This window comes from Scyliorhinus canicula, chromosome 20 (genome assembly GCF_902713615.1).
Source record: "Scyliorhinus canicula chromosome 20, sScyCan1.1, whole genome shotgun sequence".
NCBI lineage: Eukaryota > Metazoa > Chordata > Chondrichthyes > Carcharhiniformes > Scyliorhinidae > Scyliorhinus > Scyliorhinus canicula.
This window is the reverse complement of record NC_052165.1, coordinates 74,384,416-74,402,062: the sequence shown is the minus strand read 5'-3', so window position 1 is coordinate 74,402,062 and position 17,647 is coordinate 74,384,416. Positions and strand designations below refer to the sequence as shown.

Below are 17,647 nucleotides of genomic sequence, written 5' to 3'. Positions count from 1 at the left end.
CAGGAGCATTATGGGGTTTGTGTGGGCACACGGGACCCCGAGGGTGAGAAGGGTGTTCTTGGAGTGGGGCAGGGATAGGGGGGGGGGGGGGGGGGCTGGCGCTGCCCAACCTCTGTGGGTACTATTGGGCTGCCAATGCAGCGATGGTGCGTAAGTGGGTGATGGAGGGGGAGAGGGCAAAATGGAAGAGGATGGAGATGACGTCCTGTGTGGGCACGAGCCTGGAGGCGCTGGTGACGGCGCCGTTGCCGCTCCCTCTAACGAGGTATACCACGAGCCCGGTGGTGGTGGCTACCCTCAAAATCTGGGGGCAGTGGAGGTGGCACAGGGGGTAGGTGGGGGCCTCGATGGGATCCCCGATACGGGGGAACCACCGGTTTGTTCCGGGGAGGATTGATGGCGGGTTCCTGAGTTGGCACAGGGCAGGTATCAGGAGGTTGGGGGACCTGTTTATAGACGGGAAATTTGCGAGCCTGGGTGAGCTGGAGAGGAAGTTCGGGCTCCCCCTTGGGGAACACCTTTCGGTACAAGCAGGTGAGGGCGTTTGTCAGGCGGCAGGTGGCGGGGTTCCCTCTGCTGCCGCCGCGTGGGGTCCAGGACAGGGCGCTCTAGGGGGTGTGGGTTGGGGAGGGGAGGATCTCGGCAATGTACCAAGTGATGCAGGAGATGGACGAGGCTTCGGTTGAGGAGTTGAAGTATAAATGGGAGGAGGAACTGGGTGAGGAGATTGAGGAGGGGACGTGGGCGGACGCCCTGAGGAGGGTGAACTCCTCCTCTTCTTGTGTGAGGCTTGACCTCATACAGTTTAAGGTGCTGCATAGGGCTCACATGACCGGGACAAGGATGAGCCGGTTCTTTGGGACCGAGGACAGGTGTATTAGGTGCTCTGGGAGCCCAGCAAATCATGCCCATATGTTCTGGGCATGTCCAGCATTGGGGGAATTTTGGAAGGGCGTGGCAGGGACGTTGTCGAGGGTGGTAGGATCCAGGGTCAATCCGGGCTGGGGGCTCGCAGTACTTGGGGTTGCGGAGGAGCCGGGAGTGCAGGAGGCGAAAGAGGCCGGTGTTCTGGCCTTTGCGTCCCTGGTAGCCCGGTGGAGGATTCTTCTTCAGTGGAAGGACGCGAGGCCCCCAAGTGTGGAGCCCTGGGTCAACGACATGGCGGGGTTTCTCAAGCTAGAGAGGGTGAAATTTGCCCTAAGGGGATCAGTGCAGGGATTTTTCAGGAGGTGGCAGCCATTCCTGGACTTCCTGGCAGAACGATAGAAACAGGCCAGCAGCAGCAGCAACCCGGGGGGGGGGGGGGGGATGTTTTGTTGTTTTGTACTAAAGGGACGGGCATAGTTGTTCTGTGCCAATGTCGGGCATTAATTAAATTCCTCTTCTGTGTATACGCGCGGGGGGGGGGGGGTTTCTGTCCTGTCTATTGAAGGGACGGGCAGATGTTTTGGGGGAATGATGGGTGTTAGTTTATCTCTTCCGCTGTGTATGTGGGGGGGGGGGGGGGGGGGGGGGGGGGGGGGGGGGGTCTGTTCTTTGTAAAAAAAAAATCTGTCTTTTTGTTGTTGATATTATGCAAAAATTTGAATAAAAATTATTTTTTTAAAAAATGATTGCTGTGTTACTGATGGGACTGTGGGCTTAGGATGTTCATAACAGGAGGCTTCCGGTGACAGCGGGCGGGAGGCAGCCGCGCGTTGGAGGGCTCCCGTTTGGAAACAACATTGTTGGGGGTTAACGCCCGATCCTAGGGGCAGCGAAGGCAGTAAACGTCAGGAGAAAGCACAGGGAAGGGAAATGTCGAGGATCAGTAAAAAAACGGCCATGAAAAAAGCAGCTGAAAGTCCTTCGGGGAGTGGAAAGGTCACCGCGGGGTCGGTAAAGAAAATGGAGGCTGGAGCACCGGGGAGGCCGCATTGCTTACGGCTGAAGAAATAACTAAGGTGATGGCCGTGGAATTCGAAAGGCAGTTAAGAAAATACATGGAGACAATGAGGAAGGAGATGGGGGCGGTTTTGAAAGTGCTGGTGGAGGAGGCGGTGAGAATGGCGGTGGTGAGCGCAGTGGCGGAGGTGCGGGTGCAAGGCGAGGCGCTGAAGGAAGTGGAAGAAACATTATTACAGCACAGTGATCAACTTACCTCGATGAGGAAGGAGATGCGGAAGGTGATAGAGATCAACAAGGATCTGCGAGGCAAAATGGAAGACCTGGAAAACCGATCCAGGCAACAGAATTTGAGGATTGTGGGGCTGCCCGAAGGAGTGGAAGGGCCGAGGCCGACTGAGTATTTTGCCGCGATGCTGGCAAAACTATTGGGGCAGGGGGAGAATCCCTCCCGATATGAACTGGATCGGGGTCATCGGTCGTGGAGGCCTGTACCAAAGGCAAGTGAGCCACCAAGAGTAGTGATTGTGCTTCTGTAGGTACAGTGTCAAGAAGAAGGTCCTGTGCGGACTAAGCAGAAGCGGGTGGTGCAGTGGGCTGGAGCTGGTATACGCGTATACCAGGACTTTATAGTGGAGCTGGCGAGGAGGCGGGCTGCCTTCAACCGGGTGAAGAGGGCACTGTACATTAGCAAGGTGCAGCGCGGCATTGTATATCCAGCGAAGCTGAGGGTGACCTACAAGTACAAGGACTTTTATTTTGGGACGGCGGAAGCAGCGGAGGAGTTTGCAAAGGCAGAAGGACTGTGGCAGAATTAAGAAATGGTCATGTATCGATGTCGCCTCATGACTGTATTTTTTTGTTTTTGTTTCACTGCGTGCTAGTGTATGAGCTACAGGAGCCAACGTTGTGTGCATTTGGACAAGGAAAGAAATGGGACTTTCAGTCATAATGAGGGTTCTTTGTGGTTTGGGTGTGTATGCGGGGTTTGTGTGCTAAAGGGGACTTCTGGGTTTTTCCTGGGGCTGGGCAAGGGGGAAAGAGACCCGGGAGGGGGACTCCACGCTGGCCGGTTTAAGCCGGCCAGTGAACGGGGGTGAGTTGGGGGGAGGGGCTGCGGCCATCGGAGCCTGGCAGAACAGGCTAGCTGAGTCTAGCCGGGGTGGAAAGTTGGGGGAAAGGAACCGAGGTTGGGGGAAGGAGTTTTACAAGAGGAAGTGGAGGGGAGGAGTTCGGGGGGGGGGGTTACAACTCTTGGGTATCATTTACGGTACTCTTTCAGAGGCTGGATGGCATTGAGTGTCGGGGGGGGGGGGGGGGTTGTGGAGAGAGAGAGACTCTATAGGTTAGTGGTGACCATGGGCGATTTCGGACTCCTTTTTCTTTTTCTCCTTTTTTTTCCACCGTGGGAGGGTTTGTTTTATTTGATGCTTATAGAATATTGATAGGTGGGTCGTTGGTTGGGGTGGTGGGTGGATGGGATTGTTGTTGATGTTAAGGGTATTGACTTTGTATTTGTTACCATTTACTGCTTGTTGGGGTGATGTAAAGTTTGAAAGAAAATGTGAAAATGGAGAATAAAAATATTTTTTTAAAAAAGGATATTCATAACGTACCAATAGCATCTATTAAGGCCAGTCCCAGACCTCCGGGTTTGAAACGTTGCTGCCTTGGATTATTAAAGAAATTTGCTGTCTAACCTGTGGTGGGGAAACAGATGCCACAAGACCAAAATAAGCTGGTTGTTAAAAAAAATGTATTGAACCAACTTGTACAAAGCACAAGAATTGTGTGGTGGCTCCTGTACTTTTGAGGGAAAACCTACATTTTCTGTTGGCTTGATGATCCCTTTATGATAGCCGTTTCTCTGAAACATGATTCCTTGTAAACAGCCACTTTTTTCCAGTCACTGATCATGTGACCAATCTGCCTAGGAGATAAATAATAGAAAGAAAAAGGTCAATGAGACGTTAATTGCACTTGTGAGTAGGTTCCTGGGTGTGGTTCTGTGTTCAAGCAGCTCAGTTTTAATTTAGAACAAGATTGTTTCAGGGAACATTTCCTTCAAACAGGATTCAGTTGACATTTTGTGTTTTTAAAAAAATATTTTTATTCTCCTCCTTTTTCACATTTTCTCCCAAATTTACACCCACCAACAATAAACAATAATCAGTAACAAATATGTCAATCTCCATATCAATAACAACAATCCCACCCAATCCCAAACATTAGCCCGCATGTTCACACAAACAAATGACAGAAAGGAATTAAGGATCACCCAGATCCCCCATTAACACACACAGCCCCCCTCCCTCCAACCCTCACATCCACACGCCCCAACTAATGTTCGATGTTATCCAGTTCTTGAAAGTGCATAATGAATAATGCCCATGAATTGTAGAACCCCTCCATCCTCCCCTTCAGTTCAAACTTAACCTTCTCAAGAGTCAAGAATTCCAACAGGTCCCTCTGCCCGGCCAGGGCACAGGGTGGAGAGGTTGCTCTCCAACCTATCAGGATCCGCCTTCAGGTGATCAATAAGGTGAAGGCTACAACATCTGCCTCCGCACCCATTTCCAACCCTGGCTGGTCCGTCGCCCTGAATATGGCCTCCTGGGGGCCCGGGTCCAGTTTCATGTGCACCACTTTAGAAATTACCCTAAAAACCTCCTTCCAGTAATTCTCTAGCTTTGGACAGAACCAAAACATATGAACGTGATTAGCGGGGCACCCCCGCATGCTCACACATATCTTCTACTCCTTCAAAGAATCAGCTCATCCTCGCCCTTGTGAGGTGTGCTCTGTATACCACCTTCAGCTGTATCAGCCCCAACCTCGCGCACGAGGTGGAGGCATTCACTGTCCGGAGCACCTCACACCAGAACCCCATCTCCATATCTTCCCCCAACTCTTCCTCTCACTTTGCTTTGATCTCTTCCAGTGATGCCTTCTCCTCTTCCAAAATAGCTCCGTAAACCGCCGACACTACCCCCTTCTCCAGTCTCCCTGTCATCAGCACTTCCTCCAGCAATGTGGAGGCCGGCTCCACCGGGATGCTCTGTATCTCCTTTCTGGCAAAATCTCGAGCCTGCATGTATCTAAACATTTCTCCCTGCTCCAGCCCATACTTCACTTCCAGCTCCTTCAATCCTGCAAACCGACCCCTAAGAAACAAATCTTTTAGTGTCTTAAACCGACATTTTGTGTTTGTTAGAAGAGGTTTAAAAACATTGATAACTGAAAGACTCTGCTAACAGTGAGTTGGATTTCTAAGATATAGAAGCTGAGAAGTGGTAGAGAGTTCTACATACAAGATTACAGAGTAAAATAACATTGGAACCAAAAGAGTTTTGATTGGAGATGGCTGCACTTAAGCCGCCAGGTAGATCTTTGTTGAATTTGGAGTCTACAAACTCGCAGTGGTTGTTGGAAACCTGAAGGGAAAACCTTGCCAGAACTATGCAGAAGATCAAATAAATCTAAGGAAGGATGTGCTGGCCTTGGAAAGGGTGCAGAGGAGGTTCACAAGAATGATCCCTGGAATAAAGAGCTTGTCGTATAAGGAACAGTTGAGGATTGTCTGTACTCATTGGAATTTAGAAGGGTCTTATTGAATCTTACAGGATACTGTGAGGCCTGAATAGAGTGGATATAGAGAGGATATTTCCACTTGTAGGAAAAACTGGAATCAGAGGACACAATCTCAGACTGAAGCGATGATCTGTTAAAACAGAGATGAGAGGAATTTCTTCAGCCAAAGGGTGGTGAATCTGTGGACCTCTTTGTCGCAGAAGGCTGTGGAGGCCAAATCACAGAGTGTCTTTAAGAGATAGACAGGTTCTTGATTAATAAGGGGGTCAGGGGTTATGGGGAGAAGGCAGGAGAATGTGGCTGAGAAAAATATCAGCCATGATTGAATGGCGGAGTAGACTTGATGGGCCGAGTGGCCTAATTCTGCTACTATGTCTTATGGTCTGAATCACAACCCGTATTGTTACGGCACCTGGATTAGTGCGTGGTCAATTCCAGCCCCCACTTGATCCAGGGTTGCAACACAATTTAAATTAATAAATATTTCTTCGAAAAACCCCCCAAAGTCTTTGGCACTTAGCTGCCCCATAACTACCGTTCCCAGGTTTGTAAATTTAAACACAATTAAATTTATTAATAACAATAACGAGAATTAAATATGCAGCAACAGGTTAACTAATATCCAATTCCTAACCCCCCCCCCCCCCACTTAAACTCGACCCACCCAACACACACATGCACAAAACAGACAAACACAGAGGGCAGAAGAGGGAGGTAAAATAATAAGTAAAAGGGATAAAAGTCTTTGTTTCAGATAGTTATGTTACAACACACCTTCCTTCAAGTTAGGCTTTCAGTTCAAGGTTTTCACTGTAGAGAGATGCAGATTCTGGGTACAGCTATGCAGCTTTCCTGGAGAAAACACATGGGAAAGAGAGACCAGCTTCTTTCCTCTGAGGGTCCAGGACTCCAACTGTCCTTCATTCTCTGAAAATCATCCCAATCAGCAGGATCCAATCACCGCCTGTTACCAGGCAGAATAAGGCCTTTTGACCAATTCATTGACCACCAGCTAACCAATCGAACTGAGTCCCACTGATCACTTGGGTGCCGAAAAGTCTGAGTTCCGCTGTCCGAAAGCTAGCAGAGTGTTCTCTTTTGTAACATTGGAATTCCTCACTCCCCCTGCTCGACTTCAAGGAATATGTCCATTAAGCATCCATGGATCAAAATAACAACAGCAAAAATAAAGAAGGGAAAATAAGGGAATCAATAGGAAGGGCCCTAAATTATACAAATCTTCAAAGTAGTCCTCATCCCAAGTTTTTGATCCATCTCTAATTTGTGTTTTTGGGCTGTAAGCCAAAAGTATATGGACGGAAATTTGAGTGAAGAATTTCAGTTTAGAACTGAACTAACTGTGTCCTTTGTACATTTAATATTGTTATATTATATGATTGTAATACATCGTTACTCCTTTGCTTACTCCCAGAATGGTCTGATGGTTGTAGTTCAATGAAACTATCAGTCTTCAAATTAAGCAAATAACATTTAATGAATAACAAATATAAATATCAATGAGTTTGTTCACTCTTCTGCAACTATAACTGATGATTAAGTAAATAAGAAGAAGTATAAATAATGTTTAACTACACGTGCCAACTAAGCTGTCATTCTAACACTCTGCTATCTAGTCACTCCTGTTTCGAAGAGGCGGGAAGAACCTCTGAGTTTAGTTTATATACATGGATCTGGTGCTGCCATCTAGTGGTTGTCTAGCACTATAATACAGTTGTTAACCCTTTACATACCAGCAGATATACAGATCACTACAAATATATTTACCATAATTAGTATTTAAGATAGAGTGTGCATATTAGTAGTTCCTCTTATTTGGTGGAGTAAACTTTTGTTTAAAATAGTAAATCTTGTGGCTTTATTGTTTTAGTAAATAGCTGGGTTTTCATAAAGGAAAAAAAATCTTATTGATTTCTACCGAGATTGTAACAACTTCATTTGAATACACCAATGCAAATGCGTTCTGTACATGAACTGCACTTGCAGTATTAATGTGATCTTGACAGTTATAATAACCTCAGCATTGATTAATACCTGAAGATTAATATCCTGAAGAGTTGTGAATTTAGTGTTAACCAAATAATAACGGATTATGCATTCGGCAGAATTGATTGATTATTTGACAGAAGTGGTTGCAAAACTGCAGGAATCCACATCTCTGTTTTCTCCACAAGAAAAGATTAGGAGATGTTGATAGGTTTAGGCACAATTGGGTGAGGGAGTGTTTGGGCGGAGCATCAACCAGAGCAGAGGCCAGTCAATTTTACTTTGGTGTTGGGGAAGCTTTTCGGGATGATTATCCAACAACAACATATATCATACCTTTGATGTAATATAATATCCTAAGACGTTTCACAGGAGCAGGAAAAAAATTAAGTCACTTGGACTAGTGTGGATGAAAGAAAACTTGCACCGATTGTTTAAAGGCAATTTGTGTTTAACTAACCAATTGAGATTTTTGATGAGGTAATGGAGGGTTGATGGGGTTAATGTGGTCGATGTGTATATGGACTTCCAAATGGTGTTTGTAAATCAGACTACCAGCAGAGTTGAAGCCCATGGAATAAAAGGGGCGGTGACAGCATGGATATGAAATTGGCTAAGTGACAATAAACAGAAAGTAGCAGTGGAACTGGAGCATGCGGTGGTCTTACCCAGGGGACAATACCAGGGCCACAGCTTGGGTGGCATGGTAGCACAGTGATTAGCACACAGCGCCAAGGTCCCACGGTTCGATTCCCGGCTCTGGGTCACTGTCTGTGCGGAGTTTGCACATTCTCCCCGTGTCTGCGTGGGTCTCGCCCCCACAACAGGATCGGTGGATTGGCCACGCTCAATTGCCTCTTAATTGGAAACATTAAAAAAATATATTGTTGAGTACAGATGATGGGATAGTTTAATTCTTTGGGTGCTTCTGAATGAACATTGCTCTGTGAAACGCGCCGCCAATGATTGACAAGATAATACCCATACGTCATCGTAGCAGGGAGTGACGTAACGGGCTATTTTGATACAATTGATGTCATCACGTGGTGCTTGTTTACATGGAAACATTCCTCTTTTTCGTTTTAAACGCTGTCCGTTTAAATAACAGCAGCATGGTACAGTTCTTGCATTGCTGATTGCTAAACCTTCGGTAATCTGCCCCATCACCTTCACGACAAAAAGGCGGTGAACGCAATATCAACTGACTGACTGAGCCAAAATGTATTTTTTTTAAAAGAATATCTAACTTGGGCCAACATGCACTTTGCACAGAAGGTTTGTTTAAGCATCCCTCATTTGTGGTTAACGATCACGCCTCTCAAAACGATAGCGGGGCAAACGTAATAAATCCAACATCATTGACGGGGGGGAGAGACATTTTTTTCAAAAAGACAACAATATTGCACGATGACGGGGCAATGCAAAACTCTCAAATACATTTCAAAAAAGGAAATGGAGGTGCATTGCAAAAACTTTGGATTTTGTTTTGGGGGGAGCAGAGAGAATGGAAGGGGGGAACCACCTCGATTGCAACGCTGCGTTGGGATTTAGAGCACCGATTTCTCGGCTCTGCAAATGTTTTTTAAAAAAGCAAGTTCTTGGACCGCATACATCTTTTTAGTAAAAAATTGCATTCTGTAAGGAATGGGGGGGGGGGGGGGGGGTTGATTGGGTGTCGGGTGCGGGGGGCGGGAGGGGTCGTCTGATTGGAACGTTGGCGGACGCAATGGAACGTGGTGCCGGCAGAGGGGGAAAAAAACAAGGGAACTGGGCGACATAAAAGCGGCGGCGCGAGCCGGAGGCCGGGCCACACTCAGGCGGGGAGGATGTAACAGAGTTTCCCCCCCACCTCACCCCGGTGGAATAGCGGCAGCTGGACAGCCCCCCTCTCAATACACTGGCTTCACCCCCCCTCCCCCCGCGTACTTCATAGCTGTACTTTCACCATACCCCCCCTCTGTGGAGCTTTTGCATTGGCAACAACCAACACCCGGTGAGAGATGAAGATGAAAGCCGAGAAGAGGTCGCCTTCCAGCGGCGGGGGAGGCGTTAGCAACGGCAGCGCTGTGCTCCAGGGGCCGGCCCCCTTCATCCAGGCTCTGGCGGCGGCTAGCAGCCAGTACCAAGCGTACGAGACGTACTTGGAGAATGGCATGATCTGCCTCAAGCATAAAATCCGAAACATTGAGAAAAAGAAGGTAACATGGGCATCTCCTCTCCCTCTCCTGTCTCTTTCATATCTCTCTCAATCTTTCCTGTCTCTATCTATCCTCTCTCCCTCAATCTTTCCTGTCTCTATCTATCTTTCCTATCTCCCTCAATCTCTCCTGTCTCTCTCTATCTATCTTTCCTATCTCCCTCAATCTCTCCTGTCTCTCTCTATCTATTTTTCCCCTCTCCCTCAATCTCTCCTGTCTCTCTCTATCTATCTTTCCTATCTCCCTCAATCTCTCCTGTCTCTCTCTATCTATCTTTCCTATCACCCTCAATCTCTCCTGTCTCTCTTCTCTTTCCTATCTCTCTCAATCGCCCCTCTCTCTCTCTCTCTTTCCTCAATCTCCCCTCTCTCTCTCTCCTATCTTCCTCAATCTCTCCTCTCTATGTTCCTATCTCTCTCTTTCCTATCTCCCTCAATCTCTCCTGTCTCTCCTATGGCTCTGAATCAATTTAATGTTACCTGGATCATTTCTGCAGTGTCAGATGCTGCAGTCCAGCTGCATTGCATTCGGTTACACACTTTTCTCTCTTTCCCCCTCTCTTTCCAACTCCTCCCCCCCCCGAAAAAAGCAATCATCCTACTCAAATTTTTTCATTAAAAAAAAATATCGTCTGCCAACGCATTATTTCGCCACTTTTTAAAACCGCACGAGCTTGTTTTTTTTTAATATAAAAACAGCACAGGTGTACCTTTACTTTCCCATCCTGAGGACACAGGTTTTGCATTTGAAGTGTTAAAAGGGGCAGCGCCCAGATTGCGCAGCTAGATTTCCACTCTTCCTCACCCCCCCCCCCCCCCCCAAATACAAACGTGTTATGCTCAAAACACTTTTTTGCGGAAGATTAAAATAACGACAACGCGAATGATCTGTGGGTCGAGTCGTCTGCAGGTTTCCAATTGGGACACATTGGTTACCCCGGGGTTATTGAATTCAATAATGTTGCAGTGAGACACACACACAGATTTTATTCCCGGTGGTAAATCACTTCACATAACATAAGCAGCCGGAATGGTTCATCCCTTTGCCCCCCCCTTTTGCATTGCTTACATTTCCAGATATAAATTCTATGTATGAATTTAGTTAGTCTTTCCCTTCCCAAAGCTTTTAAACTAACCTGTCCCCAGGCTTGTTGCATTAAAATCCCATTATCGACCTCCAGACACACAAACGGTTACATTTGAATAGAAACAAAATGCTGCGGGTGCTGGAGGCCTGAAATAAAATGCTGTGGAAAGCTCAGCATCTGCAGAGTCCAGTATGATTCCCTGTCGGGCCTGCGAGGTTTTCCCCCTGTACTTCTAACCTTTTTTGTTAAGTCGTTTCTTTAACTTGAGCGTTGTCTGTGTTTTAATTGCTGAAACGTGCCAGTGTGACAGCTGCTTCATATTAAGTGGAAAGGACAGGAATGCATGCAGTAATTGACCTAACGTTGCCCTCTTGGGGGTGAAGCTTGTAAATGTTACTTGTTTTATGCAGCACTTTTTTTTTTGGCAGTTTACATCTTAACCTTCAGTGGATAACAGAGTAGCTTGACATTGAGGTTACATTGTGAAAGAGTTCTGCAATTTCATTATAGCTTTAAAAACTTGCTAAAAGACCACTTGACTGCATGGTATTGGTAGGAATGCAGTTGAAAACTTTTTGTTAAAAATATGTGAGCTAATATTCAAAATGCGTGACCATGTGATGGTCTCGTTTTTTTCTCCCACCAAGGCGAAACTGGATGACTATAAAGAACGCCTAAAGCAAGAAGAACTTAATCAGGATCAATTGGTACGTATGTTTGAATTTCTTCATTCTAGAGGCTGATGTTTCCCCAGTTCCACAACACTTGCTGTTGACACCATGTTCTCTTCCATTGAACTTGATTGAATTATCTTGGCATCCCTGCGCTACCTGTATGAGGTTAAATTAGTACTCTGAAGGCATATTGACTTGACATCATGCAGTTTATTTTGAATAATCTTCTCACTTGAGCTGTGTCTTGTTTGAAGTCTTAGGTTGGCAACTTAATATTGCCAAAGCAGGAAGTGAAGTTCCGAGATCGCTTCAACTATTTGGCGGCTTCCAGGTGTAAAATGTCCACGATTACCGTTAACAACGCTGGGCACTTTGCTTCATGCATGCTGAAAAAGGACTGGAATAGTTTGGTCCACTGCTCCTCTACCATCCGTTTTTAGCTTGTCCAAAATTCATCTGTCCCGTCGCAGTTTTTACTTTTTGCTGTGAGACATCCTGCAAGGGCAGTATTTGACACCAAGCCTCATGAGACTTGGGACCAGTGAACAGGAGTTGTAAGTTTGGTGGTTGAGGTGAGAATGGGAGTTTTAAAAAAAAATATCTTGTAACTCTCCTAATTCAAACAACAAATCTTTGAGTGCGGGTGGCCAAATTGGGATACAGGCAGCAGAGGTTGAATGACCTTGTTTTTAAAGGTGCAAATTGGGAGGCTAACTAGTAGAATGATGGAACAGTTAAACATGAGCATGGGTGAGGGTTTCCCAAAGGCAGCGTTGTATGAAAGCAGATGGCCTCCATGACAGACCTGAATTTGGGATTGAGCTCCTTTTTGGAATCAGAATACCGTGAAACCTGATGCTGCCTAGAGTGGAGTTTGATGCTACGGCTCAACATAATCGCTTCCATCTTCCAAAGATTTAGTTGGAGGAAATTTCTGATCATGAATCTTGATTTGCATTCATGAGACATTGCATAAAGGGTAGCACGGTGGTGCAGGCCCCAGGTCCCCCCCTCGTGGATTGGTCACACTAAATTGTTGGTAACTTGTGAACTGCGTTCTGCTGCTTCCTCGCTTGACTGAGGGTCACTGTAGAGGTTAGTCCATTGTAATGAACTCCAATTGGCTTTATTGGTTGGCCAATTGAAGTATGAGCTCCCTCAATGATAGCTCATTGAGCCCATATAAGCACCTGTGTCGGCTTTGTGAGTCAGTCTTAAGTTGACTGGACTGTTAGCAGCACTGTTTGTAGCTGCTCCTGTAATATCGTTATTGTAAATAAATATTGGTGTGGTGACGGAACTCCTGCCCACCGTGGATTACTACACCCATCATTAAATCTAGGTCCAATTGTTCACCAATATTAGCAGAAGCCAAATGAAGTAACAGAACTGAACCATTCTCATTGAAAATAGGCTGGCATGCAAATGTGCAGGAATGAAGCTACAAACAGTGCTGCTAACAGTGCAGGAATGAAGCATAACCACAACTGTGTCAAAAAGTGACAAAGTACATGGTTAAATGGTGCTGTAAACACAACCCAAAAAATTGCAGTGCATTTAATGAGTTATTGCTGCATTTGTTAACCCTCTTCTGACTCCTTATTTCTCTTGCGCCTATTCTGGCCAGTTGTGTAAAGCTTGAGTCTGAGCTGGAGAATCAGTAAAGGCGGCATGGCCCAAGAATGGGGGTCTCCATCTTAACAGGAATCGTCTTCCTACAATGCACCACTGTTTCTTTTCCTCTCTGTTGTGCAATATGCAGGGGGTGGTGAAATGGAAAATCAAGTAGCTCCTCCCAGATGAATTGCATTGTTGCTGTTTATTTTGGTATGTTTTGTGAGCTATTATGTTTTGTGAGCTAAGGAAAATGAGCGACCTTGTTGTTGTGAGAAACTGGCAGTTGTGAACTGAATTCGCAGAGTAAGGGACCGGGGATTTTGTTCCTTCCTCGCTTATCCATACATCCATACAAAGATTTGAGCTTGGAAGTACTGTTACTTATGCTCACTTAGTTACAATTCCGGTACTGTTTGTTTCTAACTAGGTGAGCATGTTAAGGGGGTGGCATTGGCATAGTGGCACTGTTGCTGGACCATTACACCAGAGAACCAGGGCTAATACTCTGGGGACCTGGGTTCAAATCCTTCCATAGCAGATGGTGAAATTTAAATTCCATTTTTGTTTTTGTTTTAAATCTGGAATTAAAAAAAAACAGTCTGATGATCATGAAATTATGTCTATTTCGGGTTCACTCGTGTCCTTTTTAGGAAAGGAAATCTGCCATCCTTGCCTGGCCTATTTGTGACTCCCGATCCACAGCAATGCAATTGACTCTTAAGCGCCCTCTGGGATGGGCAATAAATTCTGGCCCATCCAGTGATGCCCACCTGAGTAATAAAAATGTAGATTCTGTAGCAAAACATATTGTACTCTATGGGGAAGCCAGGGATCTTGCTGAAACTCACTCAATTGAGATTTGAGAAAACTATTTGAGGATTCGTTTTGTTTCATTTTGCTTTTTAAAAACATCTATTATGGACAGTTCAGAACTACTCGGACACTCTCTTCTTGCTAAGTTCTTGAGGGAGGGATACTCAGTCAAGCATTTTGTAATCTTTGCTTTATGCCTAAGCCAAGACCATAATGCAGAAAATGCTGTCGTTCGCAGGATGCTGTAGATAAATATGAAGAAGTGATTCATAATCTGGAATTTGCCAAGGATCTGCAGAAAACCTTTGTTGCACTAAACCAAGAGGTAAGATATTCTTATTTGCTGCTTATGGTTTGAGGGTTGATTAATGAGCATTGGAGTTGGAAAGTGTTGGATTGTGCCATCTGCTGTCCCTCATTGTTGGACATGTCAAGATGTGAAATTACAGTGGCTGCAGCAGCTAAGCTTTCTATTTGCTAAACCAGCGCTAAATAACTGGCAGATGTGATGTCTTGTGTTTTTAAGTCCAGTTGGCAAATCGTGCAATCTTTTAATATTTGGGTTTAAAATTAAAATGTTTTTTTTTGTGCGATCTGCTGGCAGTGGAAATTTCTGCCAGTATTTGCAGAGGCTGATTTGACACCGCTGCGATGGACATTTCAAATTGGGCTTCTCCAATGTTTATCAAATGTCAACCCAATCTCCTCATTCCAGTGGCATCACCAGATGATATCGTGCCCAAGCGGCTTTCACGTCACTCTTGATTTGTCCCGAATGAGCACCCACATCTTGAGTAACGCTGTTCAAAGACAGTGAACTCTTGCCGTCTCCCAAATTCGTGAACAAAAGCATGTAGGGGCCATTTGCTGTGCTGCTTCAAACTGGGATTCGTGAATAAGTGCAAACTAGATTCAACCTAGGCCCTCTGATCTCGGCCCTTTCTGATCTCGCATAGTTGGCTACTCCATCTAATCATCAAAATAGGCATACACCTTGGTGTAAACTCAATAGCAGTAATTTATTTTGAACAGCTGCTAAAAGCACAAAAGAAGACGCTACGACGTGAGCAACTTCTGAGGACTGAAATGGAGAAACGCCGTCTTCGTACAGTATTGCACATTAAATATGTACTGGAGAACTTCAAACAGGAGCACGTTCAGAATGACTTCCGAGACGGCATTAATGGTGCATTTATTATTTCTCGGAAGGAAATCAGCCTTCTCAAGGACTTCTGCAAACTTGTTTGCCCTGAAAGGAATGAAAGAATGGCGTAAGTAATCCTTAACATGTGACTGTGCACTTCATCATCTGTGTAGCATTTTTTAAACCTCTCCTTGGATTAATGGCCACCACTGGCTTTTGTTGGCTGCCTCTTGAGAAGTGATGTCCTTGTGGTGCTGTCTCAATGCTGTTGGGTAGGGAGGTCCGGGCTTTTGACAAGTGCTGGATAAAATGGACATCAGTAGTATTTACTGAGTAATTCTGCTTTTTAAATATTGCTGATTACTACATGAAGTGGTGGTTCCATAGACGTGTAAAACTAGAACAACAGATGGAATGCCTGGAAGAGATACTTGAGCATCTTGGTATTTTTGTTCCAATTTAATACTACACTCCATAGGAGTGTCTTAGATGTAGGAAGGCAACAGCAGTGGATTAGAATAGATTTAGAGTCGATATGAGTCTCTGACTGGAAAACAACCACCATTTTTGTGGGAAAAAGACTTGACGAGATTTTAAGCTGACCGTTTGGTCAGTGGTAGTGTTACACGGTATCAAGTGATGTCTTAGTTGCTGAAGAGGTTGAAATTGCCACCAATTGAGGATCTTGGAGCCAACGATGCATTCAGCACAAGATTTCAATATTCAAAGCTAGCACTTAATATTGCTAATGAGCTATGTCTGTTGTTTGCTTATAGCTTTGTTTTCTCGCAATGAGTGCAAGAAGAGTTTTTGATGCGGTTTCACAGTAATGTCTCAACTGTTTTTAACCCCGTATCTGTTAACATTGGCACATATTTAGGATATTCCCATGTCCTTTGATATACCATTTACTGAGGTATTGATGTGTTTACATGAAGCCTCCCCACTGAGGACTCCTGTACAAAAATCCCAACAACTTGTAAAACTGAGGGAAGACCACTAAACCCCAGTGGTGATAATACTGACCAATGAGGAGTTTTTTTTATGTTAAAACACGGGATCAGTCACATTGACAACACCGATAACATTTAAAACCCTTTCTTAAATATAAAGAAGAGAACTTTTAACATCTGCCACAATGTCATGAGGGGACATAATTTTAAGGTGATTGAAGGAAGGTACAGGGGAGATGACAGAGGTGGGTGCGTGGAATGCACTGCCAGTGGAGGTGGTGGAGTCAGTCATTAGGGACGTTTTGAGCGGCTCTTGGACAGGCACATGGTCAGCTGTAAATTGAAAGCGTGTAGGTTAGGTTGATCTTGGATTAGGATAAGTGGTCGGCACATCATGGGCTGAAGTGCCTGTAGCGTGCTGTACTGTTCAATGCTCTCTATATTCAAATTGAGCAACCTAATATAGTTCAAATGCCACTGGAACAGTATGTGCAAACCTTTGGAGAGAGACCCTTTTTCAGGAACGACCTGAAAATCATTGTCTTGTCAGACTAAATTCCATGGCAGTTTGTGAAACTACAGACTGACCTGAATCCTCCAATTAATTACATAATCCCCTGAACATAAGATATTCTATAGTCCCCACCCACTAAGATGTCCCATGACCTACTTGACTAGGACTAAACACCATTCCTTCATAAATACCTACACCCAGGGATCCTCAACAGCAAAACCATATTCCATTAGCCATCTCTCTGTAAACAAGTAAATGGTTAAAATCCATGATGACCTCTCCTTTATGTCCTTTTAATCGCAGCTTAGTAAACATACTGTCTATCTGAATTCAACACAGGATTTTTAAAAACATTACCACAAAATGTAAAACATTTTTGCAGTAACCACACCACTAGGAGTGAAAAGTAATGACCTTGAGTGTTCTGTCTTTTCAGCCTTGAAGATCAAATAGAGTTGGTATCAAATCAAATGTGGGAGCTATTAGAAGGAGCTGATAAAATAGTGGTTGGTAGCACCTGTAAGTTCAATTTTTTTTTCCCTTGGTGAATGTGGGTCTTTTTATGTACTACAGATATACTTATTCAAAATGTTCTGATTTTGAGTACTGGTGGTGATGCAGAATAGTGACTGTCTTGACTTCCAACCTTTTTTTTTTCCTGCTAGATAAGCACCTGAAGGAGGCAATAAGCAGATTATTGAATTGTGCCTACTTTGATAGTATTCCAGTCCCACACAATGGGTTGCTGGATGATGATGCTGAAGATAAAATCAAAGAGGTGAAAGTAACTTCCAAGGCTGTGTCAGGAAAGGATTCTGGTAAGGGTATGCCAAAATAACATGGCAACATTTCACTAGCCTAACAGTTTTGACCTGGAAAAATTAGATGTTTGCCAGACCCAGTAGAAGATCTGGCCTGTCCTCTCTGCTTCAGTAGTGTTTTGAAGAATTTTTAATTTTTTTTTTGTCTAGTCAAGAGTTTAGCTGAAATGGTTTGAAGGTGAGGACGTTTCTCAACCCAGGGATATGTGAGGATGCTATGATGGTTTAAATAGTGCTGTGTCAACTATATGCTTGCATTCCCCTGACCCATTAACCATATGAGTTGGTTATTGAAACCTGCTACTGCTTGTCCTTGCTCATTTTGTTGCCCCCCCTCTCCCCCCACA

The 17,647-nt window shown here is 44.9% G+C and overlaps 1 protein-coding gene across 6 annotated transcripts in view; it reads left to right on the top strand.

Moving 5' to 3' along the window:
- The first annotated feature begins 9,192 nt into the window (after positions 1–9,192).
- caprin2 (caprin family member 2) overlaps positions 9,193–17,647 on the top strand; it is a 70,163-nt gene continuing 61,708 nt past the window's right edge. For 3 of the 6 annotated variants that reach the window (XM_038781113.1, XM_038781111.1, XM_038781110.1), the window contains exons 1-6: positions 9,194–9,677; positions 11,412–11,471; positions 14,107–14,193; positions 14,901–15,139; positions 16,916–16,998; positions 17,145–17,297. In XM_038781113.1, the coding sequence (XP_038637041.1) occupies positions 9,480–9,677; positions 11,412–11,471; positions 14,107–14,193; positions 14,901–15,139; positions 16,916–16,998; positions 17,145–17,297 (820 nt within the window). In that variant the 5' untranslated portion in view covers positions 9,194–9,479. Of the gene's footprint in view, positions 9,678–11,411; positions 11,472–14,106; positions 14,194–14,900; positions 15,140–16,915; positions 16,999–17,144; positions 17,298–17,647 lie in introns of all 6 variants that reach the window. The other 3 variants (XM_038781112.1, XM_038781115.1, XM_038781114.1) reach the window with 3 other exon arrangements.